Source organism: Pantherophis guttatus, chromosome 2 (genome assembly GCF_059756535.1).
Source record: "Pantherophis guttatus breed Tessera chromosome 2, ASM5975653v1, whole genome shotgun sequence".
In the NCBI taxonomy this organism is placed as follows: Eukaryota; Metazoa; Chordata; class Lepidosauria; order Squamata; family Colubridae; genus Pantherophis; species Pantherophis guttatus.
The window spans coordinates 228,770,088-228,784,225 of NC_142064.1; the positions used below are offsets into that span (position 1 = coordinate 228,770,088).

The following is a 14,138-nucleotide window of genomic DNA, read 5'->3' on the forward strand; positions in this document are numbered from 1 at the left end:
TAAGCCCCTGGACTGTTATCATAGGATATATATAGCCTGTAGTTGGAGCTGTAGCTGTAGCTGAGCTAATGGCACCCCCTCCCGGCAGACATCTGCAGCCTCTCAAGTTCTCCAGGAGAGAAAAGTGGAGGAAAGGCGGGGGCAGCTGCTTCTCTTCTCACCCCATCTCAGCGGCTATTTGGCCAGTGCTGCAGCAGAACTGCAGGTGTTTGCTGACACACTGCAATCAAATAGCAAATCATCCTGAAATGAGAGAGAGAGAGAGAGGGAGAGGGAGAGGGAGAGGGTGAGGGAGGGAGAGGGAAAGAGAGAGAAGTGATGAATCACCTGGCTAGGGACAGCTGACGTTGACACTCAACGCAGAAGAAGGTCAATTAGTTTGCCTTAAGTAGGAAGTTCTCTACATTCATCAATCTACCCACCCTTCCAGTATAAAAGCAGCTGTTCCTACTTTGCCAAGTATTTTTTAAATTCAGAATAATGGCATACAAATTAATTTGAGGTCTATGCAAGCATGATAAATCTAAAATAGATGCTGGATAACCATGCAACCATTCGTTTTGGGGGGAAATGGCTCATTACAAAAGCTATAATTTTTTGCTCCCAGGAACTTGAATTGATACAGTAAATTTGTTCTGGCTACTGAATGCTAGCTACAGTTAGGTCAGTTTGCTTTTATTTGTAACTTTACTGTATTTCCAATTAACAAGGAAATTAACAACTTCTTTTAACAAATTTAAATTAACAATTAAAACAATTCCCATTACTGCATAATTGTGTGACATTTACTTCTGGTTAGTTGAGCTAACTCTGAACCATCCAGGCTGGATTCACCCAACCTACTAGATTGAAATGTGGTTTATGCTTTCATGTGTTACATGTGAATATAAGCAATGAGTCTAGGGCAGATACAAAACTACAGGGCAAATCAATGGATATCTACTGAAAATGTTAATTTGCTTGAGTTCTGTTTAAAATTCTGTTAGATAATGTCACAAAATTGCAAGCAGTTTGGTGGGTTTTTTTTTAGCAAAGATGCACCCAGTTCTCTGACATGAATTTTAGATTTATCTAGATTTTTCTTTACTGGTGTCAGGTATTGTATATAATTCCTGTACAAGAATGTTCTTTGCCAGCACTTTCAGAATGTTTTCTCCCAGTGCAATTTATTGTTACTGAAATAGGGAACCTTTAATGATTGACAATATCAACACATTGAATGCAACAAGCATAAAGTAACAGTTCCGGATAACTCATCTATAACTTGATTCTTCCACATGACAGAGTCAATCATTAAAAAAAAGTATTTAAAAATTCGGGTTTCAATACTCATTCTACCAAGCTGTGGAAAAGAAAAAAAGCAACAGGATCATCGATATGAGAACTGGATCTATAATGATTGTGTTCAAATCTTCATTCTCCACTCCAGGCATGTTTTTGCCATGCAACTCACGGAATGAAATTGTTTTTCGGCTTTTGTCCCCTTTCCAAATTCTTATCTAAAAGTTGACAGCACTGAAGGAAACTGTTAGTCAATGTTGATACATATTATGAACATTATAACACACTCTAACCACAATACATTTTACTTACAAATGCATAACCATTTTTAATATTGGGGGTAGAAAGCATTTTACTTGCAGTGAAAATTCAGCCTGCTCAGGTTTTCAACAGCCCTGTGAAACTCTTTAATTTTTCCATATTACTAAGTATGCAGAAATGCATCTTTATCCACCTTGCGAACCTACCAAATGTGTCAGACTATAATCTCACCATTCCCAGCCAGCGGAGCAACTGACGATCCCCAGTCAGTGGAAGCAACTGATGATCCAAATATCATGGCATCCTGATACCCAGGGCAGGAAAACGAATTGTTTTCTGGCTGGGATTACATACTTGCACCGAGCCCTAAACTGGCTGAATATTTGTATTCACATCACCCATAAACCGCGATTCACACCCGCTTCAGCTCAATCCAAACTGGGCTATGAGATTCAACCCCGTAAGAAAAAAAAAAAACAATAATCAGTCTGCCCCCCTCCCCCCTCCCTGCATTCCCAAAGCTGCGAGGGATAAAGGCGGCAAAGGTTACAAAAGGGGAAAAGAAGTCCCGAAACACGCAGAGCCTCTCGCCTGGCAGAAGGAAGGTAAAGAAGGAGGCCTGGGCAGCAGGAGGAGGAACCTTCGTGCGGATCTCAGGAAGAGGGGTTTTTTTTCCCCAGCCGGAAGGTTTTGTTTGTCGTACACACAGCCGGCCTGAGCCTGCTTTGCCACGTCTGAGAGCGGCCGGCCGGGCAATCGTATCGCGGAGCCGGGCTGGTCCCGTGGAAATTCCTCTCTCGTCGTCGCCGCCGCCACCATGGTGAGATTGAGGGGGGAGGGGGGGAGGACTGAAGTTTGGGCCCCCTTCGCTTAGGGTAGTCAGGTTGGCGGCCCGTCGTGCTCCCCCTCCGGGTCTTGGGAGTGCTGGGGTAGCTGGTGGCGGTGGTCATTTTGCCGAAGGGCTGAGCTGGTCGCCGAGCTTCTCCCGGGAAACGGCGAAGGCCGAGCGAGGCGAGGGTCAAGGATCGAGGCCCATTGTCCGACTCCAGCTCTTCTATGATCCCGGCCACGTCTGAGACTCTTTCCCAAGCCATTCCTTTGGGATCCTGAAAGCGCCCGCCCTGTAACTGCTGGACGCTGTGCAAGAGATGGATCTATTTTTTTAAAATATACATACATACATACATACATACATACATACATACATACATACAAGAGATGGATCTATTTTTTTAAAATATACATACATACATACATACATACATACATACATACATATATATATATATATATTGTCAAGCATATGTAAGATTACAGATAAAAGTATAAACATGATTGTGAATACATGAAAATATATAAGAATAAAAGGGGACGGTAGGACAGGGACGGTAGGCACGTTGGTGCGCTTATGCACGACCCTTACAGATCTACTCCATTCTACAATCTACTCCATTCATCCTAGCACCTGTTTTTGATTCATTTTGTTTTTAATTCTGGGGTGGTGGTGGTGATGGTGAGGGGTTTGTCTTGCACTGAACTGAAAACGGAAGCAAGGTATTTTGTCAAAAGGCAACTACATCAAAGATCTACTGGTTTTAAATGTTTCTGATCCAGACCAAACGTCTATGTCAGTGTTTCTCAACCTTGGTAGCTTGAAGATGGGTGGACTTCAACTCTGGGAGTTGAAGTCCACCCATCTTCAAGCTTCCAAGGTTGAGAAACACTGGTCTATGTGGAGATTCTCACTCATCCAGCTCATGGTTGTCCCAAAGATGCTTTTTTTTTCCCCCAAGAAAGGCCAGTTGCCTCTTGAAAAAGCACCTTTGGGACTGATTCAGACAAGTTACTAGGGTTTGATGACTGACCTAATTTCATATTATGGAGGACAGTTGGGAAGCTGGGTAGCAGCCAGGAAAAAGGCAAGCATTTGCGCCCCCCCCCCCCATCGGCATACTTATGCTGAACAGTGTACAGGTAGTCCTTGACTTATTGCTACAGTTGGGCTCAAAATGTCCATTAAGTCGTTAAGCCAGTGGTGCCCCATTTTGCAAACTTTTTGCCAGATTTGTAAAACAAATCACGGCAGTTGTTAAGTGTCTCCTGAGATTGTTAAGCGAATCTGGCTTCTCCCATTGAATTTGCTTGTTGGAAACTGGCTGGGAAGGTTGCAAATGGTGTTCACACAACCTTGGGACAGTCATAAATATATGCCAGTTGCCAAGAGTGTAAATGTTGATCACGTGACTACGAGGATGCTGCAACAGTCAGAAATGTGAAAATTGGTGATAAGTCACATTTTTCAGTGCTGTTATAACTTTCAATGATTACTAAAATAATGGTTGTAAATTGAGTGCTATCTGTACTAGCTTTCTGGACAGTTAACCATATTGACCTTGCTGGAGACCTGGAAGGATTGTTGTACTAGTAGATGTGCTTAAACAGTCCATAAAACTATTGAAATTAGGCTTACCTCTTCACAAATGCCTTTGTCCTGGGTCTAAGATATTTTTACATCCTGGGATAAGCATAGTTTTCTGGGCAGGGTAATTAGTATTAGAATCAAGTTTCAAAACTAGATGTTCTGCCCTTACTTTTTTTCCTGTCCTATCAGCTAAAGCAGGCCCAAAGATTAGCTTCTTGTGTTACCTTGTACTAGCACCATGTATAATATGTCACGGAAGTTTTAAGGATTAACTAAAGACAAAGAAGATAAATGAAGATAATGCTAAGACAAAGATAATGCTCTAAAATTATCTGAAGATTAATCGTGTTAATGTAAATAAACTACTGTAAACAGTATGGCCACCTCCTACATATTTTAATTCTTGACTATAAATATAAGGTCAGGATCTATTAGTGTCATTACAGCTTCTTTGTATTTTCCTATTAGGTGTCTGTAATTAATACAGTGGATACTTCCCATGAGGATATGATAGTAAGTATTTTGTCTCTTTCTTTTTTAGAATACATTTCTATCCCAAAATAAATAGAGCAACATTCGTTTTAGTAGGATAATGCAAGGAATGAATATTTTTTCTGATGTACTATAGAAAACTTTAAAGCCACTTTTTACATGGAAGGGAGAAGAAAATTATGGTAAGGCTAAGAATTCTCTCCTTTCTTTGGAAAGATAGAATGGGATACAGTAGTTGAATCCAGAAAATATGGCATTAGAATGATGAACACGCTCAAAGTAAGGTAGCTGTTCATTTTTAATATATTTACATGTTAATATACCATATCATAGCATGTACTGTATGTAAGGGTGAGTGGAGTAAGAGACACATTATCTTATATTTTCTGAGTGTAACAGTGAGTAGTATTCGCTACTTTGAAATATGATAAAAATAGTAGATGCCAGTCTTAATAATATGGTGACAATATATAGTCATAATTGAGCACATTCTGCTTGAGAGTAAATACTTGCCTCAGTCCAGACTCAGCTATCTCCATGATTGTACTTTGTTATACTATTGGCTTTTAATATTTTTATTTTTTTCAAAATTGAGATATGCTGCCTATAGCCATAAATTATGAGTTGGGTGGCCTTATAAATATCTGGGAATTTGTACTGAAACAAAATTATTTTTCATAAATCATCCCCTGTAACATTTTTATTGGAATATTGTTAGTTTTTGAAAAATGTTACGGCAGTTGTGATACTAGGCAAGTATCTAGGGCAGGGGTGTCAAGCTCGCGTCATCACATCATCGTCAAATGACATATTATGACTTTTTTCCCCTTCGGTAAACCAGGCATGGGCAGGGCTAGCCCGTGATGCATCCAGCCCTCAGACCACAAGTTTGACATCCCTGATCTAGGGCAAATAAAATGCTTTCTCAGTGAAAAATTAGTACCGTACATGGAGCTGTGACAGTATCTAGCACATTTTTCTGGTTCCCTACTTATAATTTTAGCTGCTAAAATGAAGTGTTGACAATTTGTTTTTTCAGTAAACTATTTTGTAAACCTGCATCCTACCACTCATTGATGCCAAATAGCTAACATATAATATAATTCCTGATTGTGCTAACAACCATTGATTGTGACATCTTCTTATGCTGTATATTTTATATTTTTGTATTTATTTTAAGAATTTTGCTGTTCCTAGTCACTTCTGAGACAACTGGCTATACAAATTATAATGAATAAATAAATATTACATTTTCAAAGATTTAAAAATCGTTGTTATAGAAACAGAACTGTGAGGTTTTTAAAAGCTGATTATATTACTTCCTAGCATGATGCTCAAATGGATTACTATGGCACACGATTGGCAACCTGCTCTTCAGACAGATCTGTGAAAATATTTGATGTCCGGAATGGAGGACAAATTCTCATAGCTGACTTAAGAGGGTGAGCTGAAGACAAAATAATTCTTTGTCGCATGACCGATTTTTCTGTTTTGGTTATAGACAAAATTGCTGGCTTTTGGCCAGAATATATTTTTTGCATATCTAATATTCGACTTGACAGCTTTTGTAAGTCAACCTTTATCTGGCCTGTCTTACATCCTGTATACTATACTGTATATCCAATTTCTTAGGTCTCATCTCATTTAAAAAGTGATTTAACTAAACATCATTGATTGGACTCACAAACACTAAGCAATAAACTTTGAGTTCTGTACAATTAGGCAACAATTTATTTGATTTATGTCCTGTTGTTCTTTAAAAGGACTCTCCAGATAGGATGTTTTTAACTTTAGAAGTAAATCTTCTTTACAAATGGAAATGTTAAAACTTGTTATTTTTTTAAAAAATATGCTGAAGCCTGCTTTGAAGCCTTTGTTAAGAAGGATGATATGTGTGAATAAAGATCGGAGTGGCTTTTTGTGTGTTATTTCAGGATATAACTCACTTGACATGATGCATGATTTTAAAATGGTTTTAAAATGCTTTCCATATGTCATAACTAAAGGGAAGACCTTGATGCAGTAATTATTTCTTTTTTCCGATAGGCATGAAGGTCCTGTGTGGCAGGTTGCCTGGGCTCACCCCATGTATGGAAACATTCTGGCTTCGTGTTCCTATGACAGAAAGGTTATTATTTGGAAAGAAGAGAATGGTACATGGGAGAAGACATATGAATACACAGGACATGATTCCTCAGGTAGGGATATTCTTCTCCAAACTGTTTGGATATAGAAACAGATTGCTTTAATCTTTCAGTAGGAATTTACCTATTTTGATTATGCTCATTTCTTGCTTTCCCATCTTTTTTTGGGTGCAGGCACTTCCAACTTTTAAGTGCACCCTGTTGAAGCCAATTTTGTTGCTGTCACCAGTATCTGCAGATGTATAATAATATCTTATTGCTTGTGGGATAAAGTAGCCTAGTGATCTGCAAACTAAATACCAGTTTGGAGGCATTTGTGTCGTTGTTGCCATTATAATGTTTTAATACTTAGTAGCTGCAGATTTTTTTTAAAAAAAAGAGGCTGTTGCCATAGCATATTAGGCTTTCATCCCATTTAAGTAGTGTAAACTAAAAAGTCAAGATTTCTATATTTTCCTCTTGTAGTTGAGTGATTCATATAACAATATAATCTGTTTCCTCGTTTTCTAACAGTCAATTCTGTATGTTGGGCACCACAAGACTATGGGTTGATCCTGGCTTGCGGCAGCTCTGATGGAGCTATCTCTTTGTTGAGCTATACTGGTGATGGACAGTGGGAAGTGAAAAAAATCAGCAATGCACATACAGTGAGTGTAGAATCATTTTGTTAAACATTTTATGTGGCAAACAAGGTGGAATATTTAAAGCATGTAGATCAAATCTTTTTATTCTTTTACTAGAATCTCAAGTTCAAATAACCTGAGTCAAAATAAACTTTTATGTGGGTAAGGAAGGAAAGGCAATGTTTCTTTAATTGGATAAATATCCATGCACTATTAAACAGAGGGAATATATTTATTGTTCAACACATAATAATAGAAAGATTACTTTAAAATGTTTTCTTAGGAAGGGTTTATAAATGAAACAAATAGGTGTTAAAATTTGTCTTTAGTTTTGCTATAAATTAGATGAAACTACATTGATTTATTTTTACATAGATTGGTTGCAATGCTGTTAGCTGGGCACCTGCTGTTGTACCAGGAAGCCTCATAGATCAGCCTTCAAACCAAAAACCAAACTACATCAAACGATTTGCATCAGGTGGCTGTGATAATCTTATCAAAATTTGGAGGTAAGTTAGCCTCAAAAATTATCTAACAGTTTTTTATAAAAGAGAGAGAGAGAGAAGAAAAGTTTGTTTTTTGCTTGTCCTTGCCGCAAAGCTACCTTTGCTTCTGGCATCTGCCAAATGATTAAATAGTTTAAAACCTTTCCTAGTTTGTCTGCAAGTCATTTTACATTTTTGCTTAGTTTATCTGCATTCATTTGTTGGGCTAGGGTGGTTATGATTCAGTGCCTCAATGAAGAAAACAATGAGTATAAAACAGAAGTGATTTTCCTTTGGGATTCAGATGCCAGTTCTGGATCTTTTTTCAAGGACACTTAACAAAAACTCTCTTGATAGTCACAAGTAGCTTCAAATTGAATTGGACATTTTTGGCTTCAGAAAAGAAGAATGAGGTGTGATATGATAGTTGTTTTCAAATATCTGAAAGTGTGACACGGAGGCAGATTCCAACCGAATTTTAGAAAAACTTCCAACAATACAAATTTTGAAATATTGGGGTCAATTATCCAGAGTGATGATAAGTTTGCTTTCCCTGGATATGTTAAAATACAGGGTTGACCGCCTTCTATTGGGAGAATTTCTATTTCCCATATTTTGCTGGAAATTAAAGTTAATTGCCTAAAGGACATCTTGTAACTGTTAAGAATCTGTGAATTGTTATTCAAAGCAGACATAAAATAACTACATTGCAAAGGGTGTAAAACTTATCTGTTAGATTTTAGAGCAGAGCTTTTTGAAACTCTTCTCCATTCCATACTTTGATCAGAAAGTAAACAGGCCAATCCTATGACTGCAACACTTATCTGTACTAATATTGCTTTTTGTTCAGATAGCCATTTCCTTTATAACAATATATTTATCTTGGTTTTTGCCACTTTTTCTGAATCTTTATCTTCCCCCCTCCCAATATTTCCAGAGAAGAAGATGGCCAGTGGAAAGAAGAACAAAAATTGGAAGCTCACAGTGATTGGGTCAGAGATGTAGCCTGGGCTCCTTCCATAGGTTTGCCAACAAGTACTATTGCCAGCTGCTCCCAGGTAATTTTACTTTAATGTTTACCCAGTGAAGATAAAAGAGATCTGTTATTGCCTTCTATGAGATGGGTGGCATATAAGTTTAATAAATAAAATAAATCTAATATGTTATGAAAAAGCTTATTGAGAAAGTTTTAACCTTAAGCTTTTTTGGCATATTGGTTTTTAGCAAAGTTATTTTTAGTCAGCCTTTTGTAAAACAAACAGAGGGGTACTATTTATTTGAGTGGATAGTCATGTAGAATTCCAGTTCCCTATTTGTAATCTGAAGCAGTACATCCAGTTAAGACGTATATCAATGTGTTTTTAACTACTAGCATTAGAAATATGATACCCTTATGGATTGACAATTGCCAACTTGAAGCACAATTTGAATCAACTCCATGGTCATAGAGTTGTAGCTGTGGCTCTGGTGAAAGGATTTCCTTGTTAAAATGTCAGCGTCATTTAGCCATAGGAGATACATGTCTTGACAGCTCTGTTTGCCTTCTTCTAGGATGGCAGAGTGTTTATCTGGATGTGTGATGATGCCTCTGGAAACTCATGGTCACCAAAATTACTCCATAAGTTCAGTGATGTAGTCTGGCATGTTAGCTGGTCCATTACTGCAAATATCCTAGCTGTGTCTGGAGGAGATAATAAAGTAAGTATTAAAGCAGCTTGTACCTAAACCCTTTCATCAGTCCCAAGTGGCCTTTTGCTATTACCTGTTTCCTAGATTCACTTACTTATTTCTTCCAGAGGTATTAGCTGAAGCAAGGGGCTCAGTTACAACCTGTTTGATATTTGAAGTAAATCAACTTCTGTCAAACCTTCTGAAGAGACTGTGAGAAAATAGGAGCTTCTGTAAAGTATGTTCCTGGTTTATTACACTGGGATAATTAAATCTGACCTAACTCACCTTCCTTTAATAAAGAAAAAGATTGTTACCTACTCTTTCCATATCATTCAAACATTTTATAACTTCTGTTACATGCCTATTAGTCATCCCCTTTAGTTAAATCCTTTTTCTCACAAGGATTTATTGTCAGACAATAAATATAGTACTGTAATCTCTATCTGCCATCAGCATTATCTAGTATACAGCTCTTTTCTTCTTCTTCTCTCTCTTCCCAGTGCAGCTTTTATAGTTGTATACTGACTAAGAGACCACATGTAAATTGATGCAGATAAATATAACTAAGTACATATATTAACAAATCCAGCCGTTTTAAAATATTTAATATTTATCAGTCTAGCAATAGCTTTTCTTCCTTCCTGCACTATTCTCTCAAAATGGATTCTAATTTTGGAAAGCCTCCAAAGCAGAATTTGAGAGTGCTGGGGGAGTAAGGGAGAAGCTGCAGGATTCCTTGCCTGCGTACTGCTAACAAGAATAGCTTGCCTTGGCCAAATAATACCTAATTAAATTTAAAAGCAAATACGTGAAGGCAGATTGTTAGCTATCAAATCTAGGACCCTTAATGAAAAAAAATTTTCAGAGCAAGGTTCATGTTTGTAGACTTGAGTTCTAAAATAAAGATGGTCTTTTCTAGGTAACTCTATGGAAAGAATCAGTAGATGGACAGTGGGCATGCATTAGTGATGTCAATAAGGGCCAAGGAGCAGTATCTGCCATTACAGAAGGACAACAGAATGAACAGTGATGTCTATGATGAAGATTTCCAGTTTAAAGAAACAGTTTTTTTTCTACTTTTCTTAGTAATCCAGGTTTATTGAATACGGGCCATGTAAAATTTAATTTGTTATGAATATTCTCTTGATAAAAAAAATAAACTGTGGAATGCCTTCACCAATCTGGTATTTAATAGTTTGATGGATTATAACTTTCCTAATTCCTTGCAGTGTCTAGGAATTAGGAAGAGGATGAACTAACACATTTAGAAGGTATCAGGTTAGGGAAAGCCCCTGTAACAATTTGCTTTAATTGACACTTTTAAAATTCAAGGCAAAATCGACATGAAAAAATACTATTCCTTTTAGTATGATTTTTTTTTTAAAAAAAATATATCAGTAGTTTTTCATCATTTTACTTGAAAATTTTGGCATGCTTTCAGCTAGTATTTCTCTGTTAAAAGAGTCTAAGAGTTTCCCAGAGTAGATGTTTTAGTAATTACACTTTTTAAAACTTAGTATTTTCTCTTCTGTCAAGAACTACATGGTAGATAATTTGAACATAAGAAGAGATGGGAGCCGAAATTTATATACACTATGATCCAATACAGCGTTACCTTTGCTTTTTAGTTTGCCTTACATGAACTGAAAATGTAAATTTGATCTCTAAAATACTGCATAACTAATGTTTTGTTCTTTTGGTTTAAAAAGAGAAATAAAGTCCAATTAAAATTCACTGAATTGTTCAGAAAGAAAGTTGCTCTATGTTGTAATTATTTTGTACATTTTTCATAGTAAATTGTAATAAATTCAGAAAGTTGTTTAAGTTGGACTCATAGAATTATTTCACTCCTGTCTTAACACAGAACAGGAAGAAATTATTGAACTGCTTTGTTCATTATGCGTAAGTGATTTGCTTGCTGTTGGTTTATGACACAACATAATTATGTAATTAAAGTAATAAAAACAATAAGTGTAAGGAGGAATGGGGCAGCTTTTAAGTAGTACCAGAATAAAGAACAGAGGTGAAAAAGCATATTGTTTTTCTTAACTAATTATGTGAGCAGATGTTGTATCATTTTTATTTATATAAAAATTAAATTAGAGTTCATAGCAGCTGAGTCAAATATCTCCCTAATCCACTGAAGTATAAATAGGGGATGTACAGCACAATGAAACTTGCAAAATTGTTAGGTAGACTATCCTGAGAAGTCAATTTCACAGGAAGGTTAAAACTACTTATCTTAAGATCGGCTAAAATAACAAATCCTTACAAGCCGTTTATGAACATTATCTGCCTGTTGTGGACTTGAAATACTGTATTTTTTATTATTTGTTGCTGTGTTAACAGAGCTTGCATTCCTCCATCAAGGCTGTCTTATTATTTACACAAACATCTCCAGTATGAAGCAACACAATCAATGACATATTTAAACTTACAAATTTCAGAAGTAGTATTTCGGAAATTATCAAGAGCTATGAGAACAAAGCAAATCTTCATAAATTGATACAGAAGTCCTATTTTACTCACGAGTTATTCCCTGGGAAGTGTGATAGGTCTGCAGTTTTAAGAAAGCATAAGCTAGGATGAGTGAAGGAGGTTGGGCTTTTCTAAGGCTTTTTGTATAGCGTCTATCTGTTTCACATATTTTTGTCCACAGCTTCAATGATTTGTTTAGAATTTGATTTAAATAGTCACATTTCTGTTATTTTTGGTCTACAGAGTAAAAAAGTCAGATGACTCTGCATGGAAAGCACATCCCTCTGCAATAGTATCTCTCCAGAGATACCTAATGATGTTCTGAAAATCGCAAAAACTTGGCTTTGTTATGGGTTTTGGGAGTACAGTGGCTCCTTAGGCCTTAACAGTTTTTCTTTCTGGTTTTGTCCTTCCAGATGCTTAGGATTTTTCATGATTTTTTCTGGTTTTTTTATTAAACATTACAGTTAAAAAGATAAATACTAAAATAAATTTGAAAAGAGAAAAAATAGAGAAATAGAAAAGGAAAAAGAAAAATATATAAAGACTTCCTTCTTCATCACAAGTATAAACAATTTTAGTAACTTAATCACTTTCTCTTAAAATACAACTAATTATATCTTCCTTCAATTTATCTATAAACAAATCAAAGCCTTGCTCAGTCCTGGTCAGCAAAAGTCCATTGAAGATTACTAGAGATAACAACATACATATTTTAATCTTGATCAAATAAACCAACTTTAGATTCTTTGCTTTTAACAATCAAACTCCCTTTTTATGACCCTATAACCTTGATTTTTTAATCCTTTCAAATATTTTTATCCTACCTTGAGTATGAGTAATAATAAATAAGAAGGTGAATATATCCAACACACCTTCCTCCTTATTCCCTACAACAACCCTGAGGTGAGTTAGGCTGAGACAATACGACTGGTCCAATGTTTGCCTGTTACAGAAAAAATAATCTTAAGAATTAACTATCATTATTAATGGATAACCAAGAATACATCACAAATTTAATTCTTGTGGCTTCAATTGAGCTTTTCTCTTTAATAACACTACAGTAGTGGCCAAAATTGTGGAAACCTTTTGAGAAAAGTGTATTTTCTAAAACTAGCTGATAGCACCACTTTTTTTTTGTAGTACCCTAAAATTATATATCAATGGAAAGATAATCTAATCAAGATGTAATGCAATAACTTTTATGAAGGATTTGCTAGAATAGCAATATTCTAGAAAGCAGTTACACTATAAAAAAGAAAAGTGAAACGCATAGAAAAAACGAGATATACAAAAATTATCACTTCAGTTAATACTTAGTTGGGTAATTTTTAGCATGAATTACGGCCTTAAAACATTTTCCCATGGAGTGAACCAAGTCTTTTAGTTCTACAGCTGTTATGTGAAACCAAGATTGAATGATTTCTTCTATTAACTGGGTTTTATTGCAGTTTATTTATAGTCGCTTCTGACTAACAAGTTTCTTTAATCGGCTCCATAGATTTTCAATTGGGTTAGTCTGGGCTATTCCCTGGCCCTTCTAGCAGTGGAATATGATTATCTTGAACCCCCCCCCCCCCCCGCAAAAAAAATAGTGGTGTTATTAGCCATCAAACCTCAAAGATACACTTTTCCGAAAAGGTTTCTACAATTTTGGCCTCTACTGTGTTAATCAGCAATCTGAAAGATGTGGGCTCTGGGGCTAAAAAGTGGTTGCTCCCCAATTGCTGACATTGGTTAAGACTGATTAAGGCAGATGGTGTGGCAAAAGAGGTAATTAAAAGATCAGGTCATCTACCATTAGGTTAGTACAGTTGCTGGGCTAATATCCACTTGAGTTAGGGTCTGGAACCAATTCATTGCCCCATCTTCTCCTGCCCACCTGCCAAGGGTCTCTTTTTCAGTTGTTTCTTTGATCAAATTTCCAAGTTGCCTCCCCCCCCCAACTCTTTTTCCAGATCCGGATACTCCTCAAATTTCCTCCAGAATTTCACTTTGGAAATCCATGATTTTGTGATGGAAAAGGCGGGGTTGGATTCTGGGGCCACTTTGTTCTTTTGAGTAGGATAATGCTGGCAGCCTTTGTTCTCCTTTTTTAAATTATTTTATTTTAATCTTTCATCTCCAAACTCCGCTCGGGTTAATCACCACTGTAAGAGTGCTTGAATTACTGTCCAACAAGTTTGATCAATGGCTACTGCTAATACAAGGTAGTCCTCGGCTTACAATCACTTGGTGGTGGCAAAGATAAAAAATGCCCATTTGGGAGAATGGATTCAGA

At 36.5% G+C, this 14,138-nt stretch overlaps 2 protein-coding genes across 6 annotated transcripts in view; one reads left to right on the forward strand and one right to left on the reverse strand.

Annotated features, from left to right (window-relative positions):
* LOC117673904 (cullin-associated NEDD8-dissociated protein 1-like) overlaps positions 1 to 2,617 on the reverse strand; it is a 31,978-nt gene extending 29,361 nt beyond the window's left edge. The window contains exons 1-2 of one of the 5 annotated variants that reach the window (XM_034431606.2): positions 1,774 to 2,180; positions 162 to 243 (exon numbers count right to left, since the gene is read on the reverse strand). The gene's annotated coding sequence lies outside the window, so the exon portion shown is untranslated. Of the gene's footprint in view, positions 1 to 161; positions 279 to 1,748 lie in introns of those variants that run through there. The other 4 variants (XM_087887890.1, XM_034431607.2, XM_034431608.2 and 1 more) reach the window with 4 other exon arrangements.
* SEC13 (SEC13 homolog, nuclear pore and COPII component) lies at positions 2,142 to 11,203 on the forward strand. Its single transcript, XM_034431609.2, has 9 exons — positions 2,142 to 2,362; positions 4,433 to 4,477; positions 5,783 to 5,898; positions 6,503 to 6,654; positions 7,114 to 7,247; positions 7,599 to 7,732; positions 8,646 to 8,766; positions 9,260 to 9,406; positions 10,299 to 11,203. The coding sequence occupies exons 1-9, from the start codon at positions 2,360 to 2,362 to the stop codon at positions 10,407 to 10,409; spliced, it is 963 nt and encodes a 320-aa protein (XP_034287500.1). The 5' UTR covers positions 2,142 to 2,359; the 3' UTR covers positions 10,410 to 11,203.
* Positions 11,204 to 14,138: the final 2,935 nt, after the last annotated feature.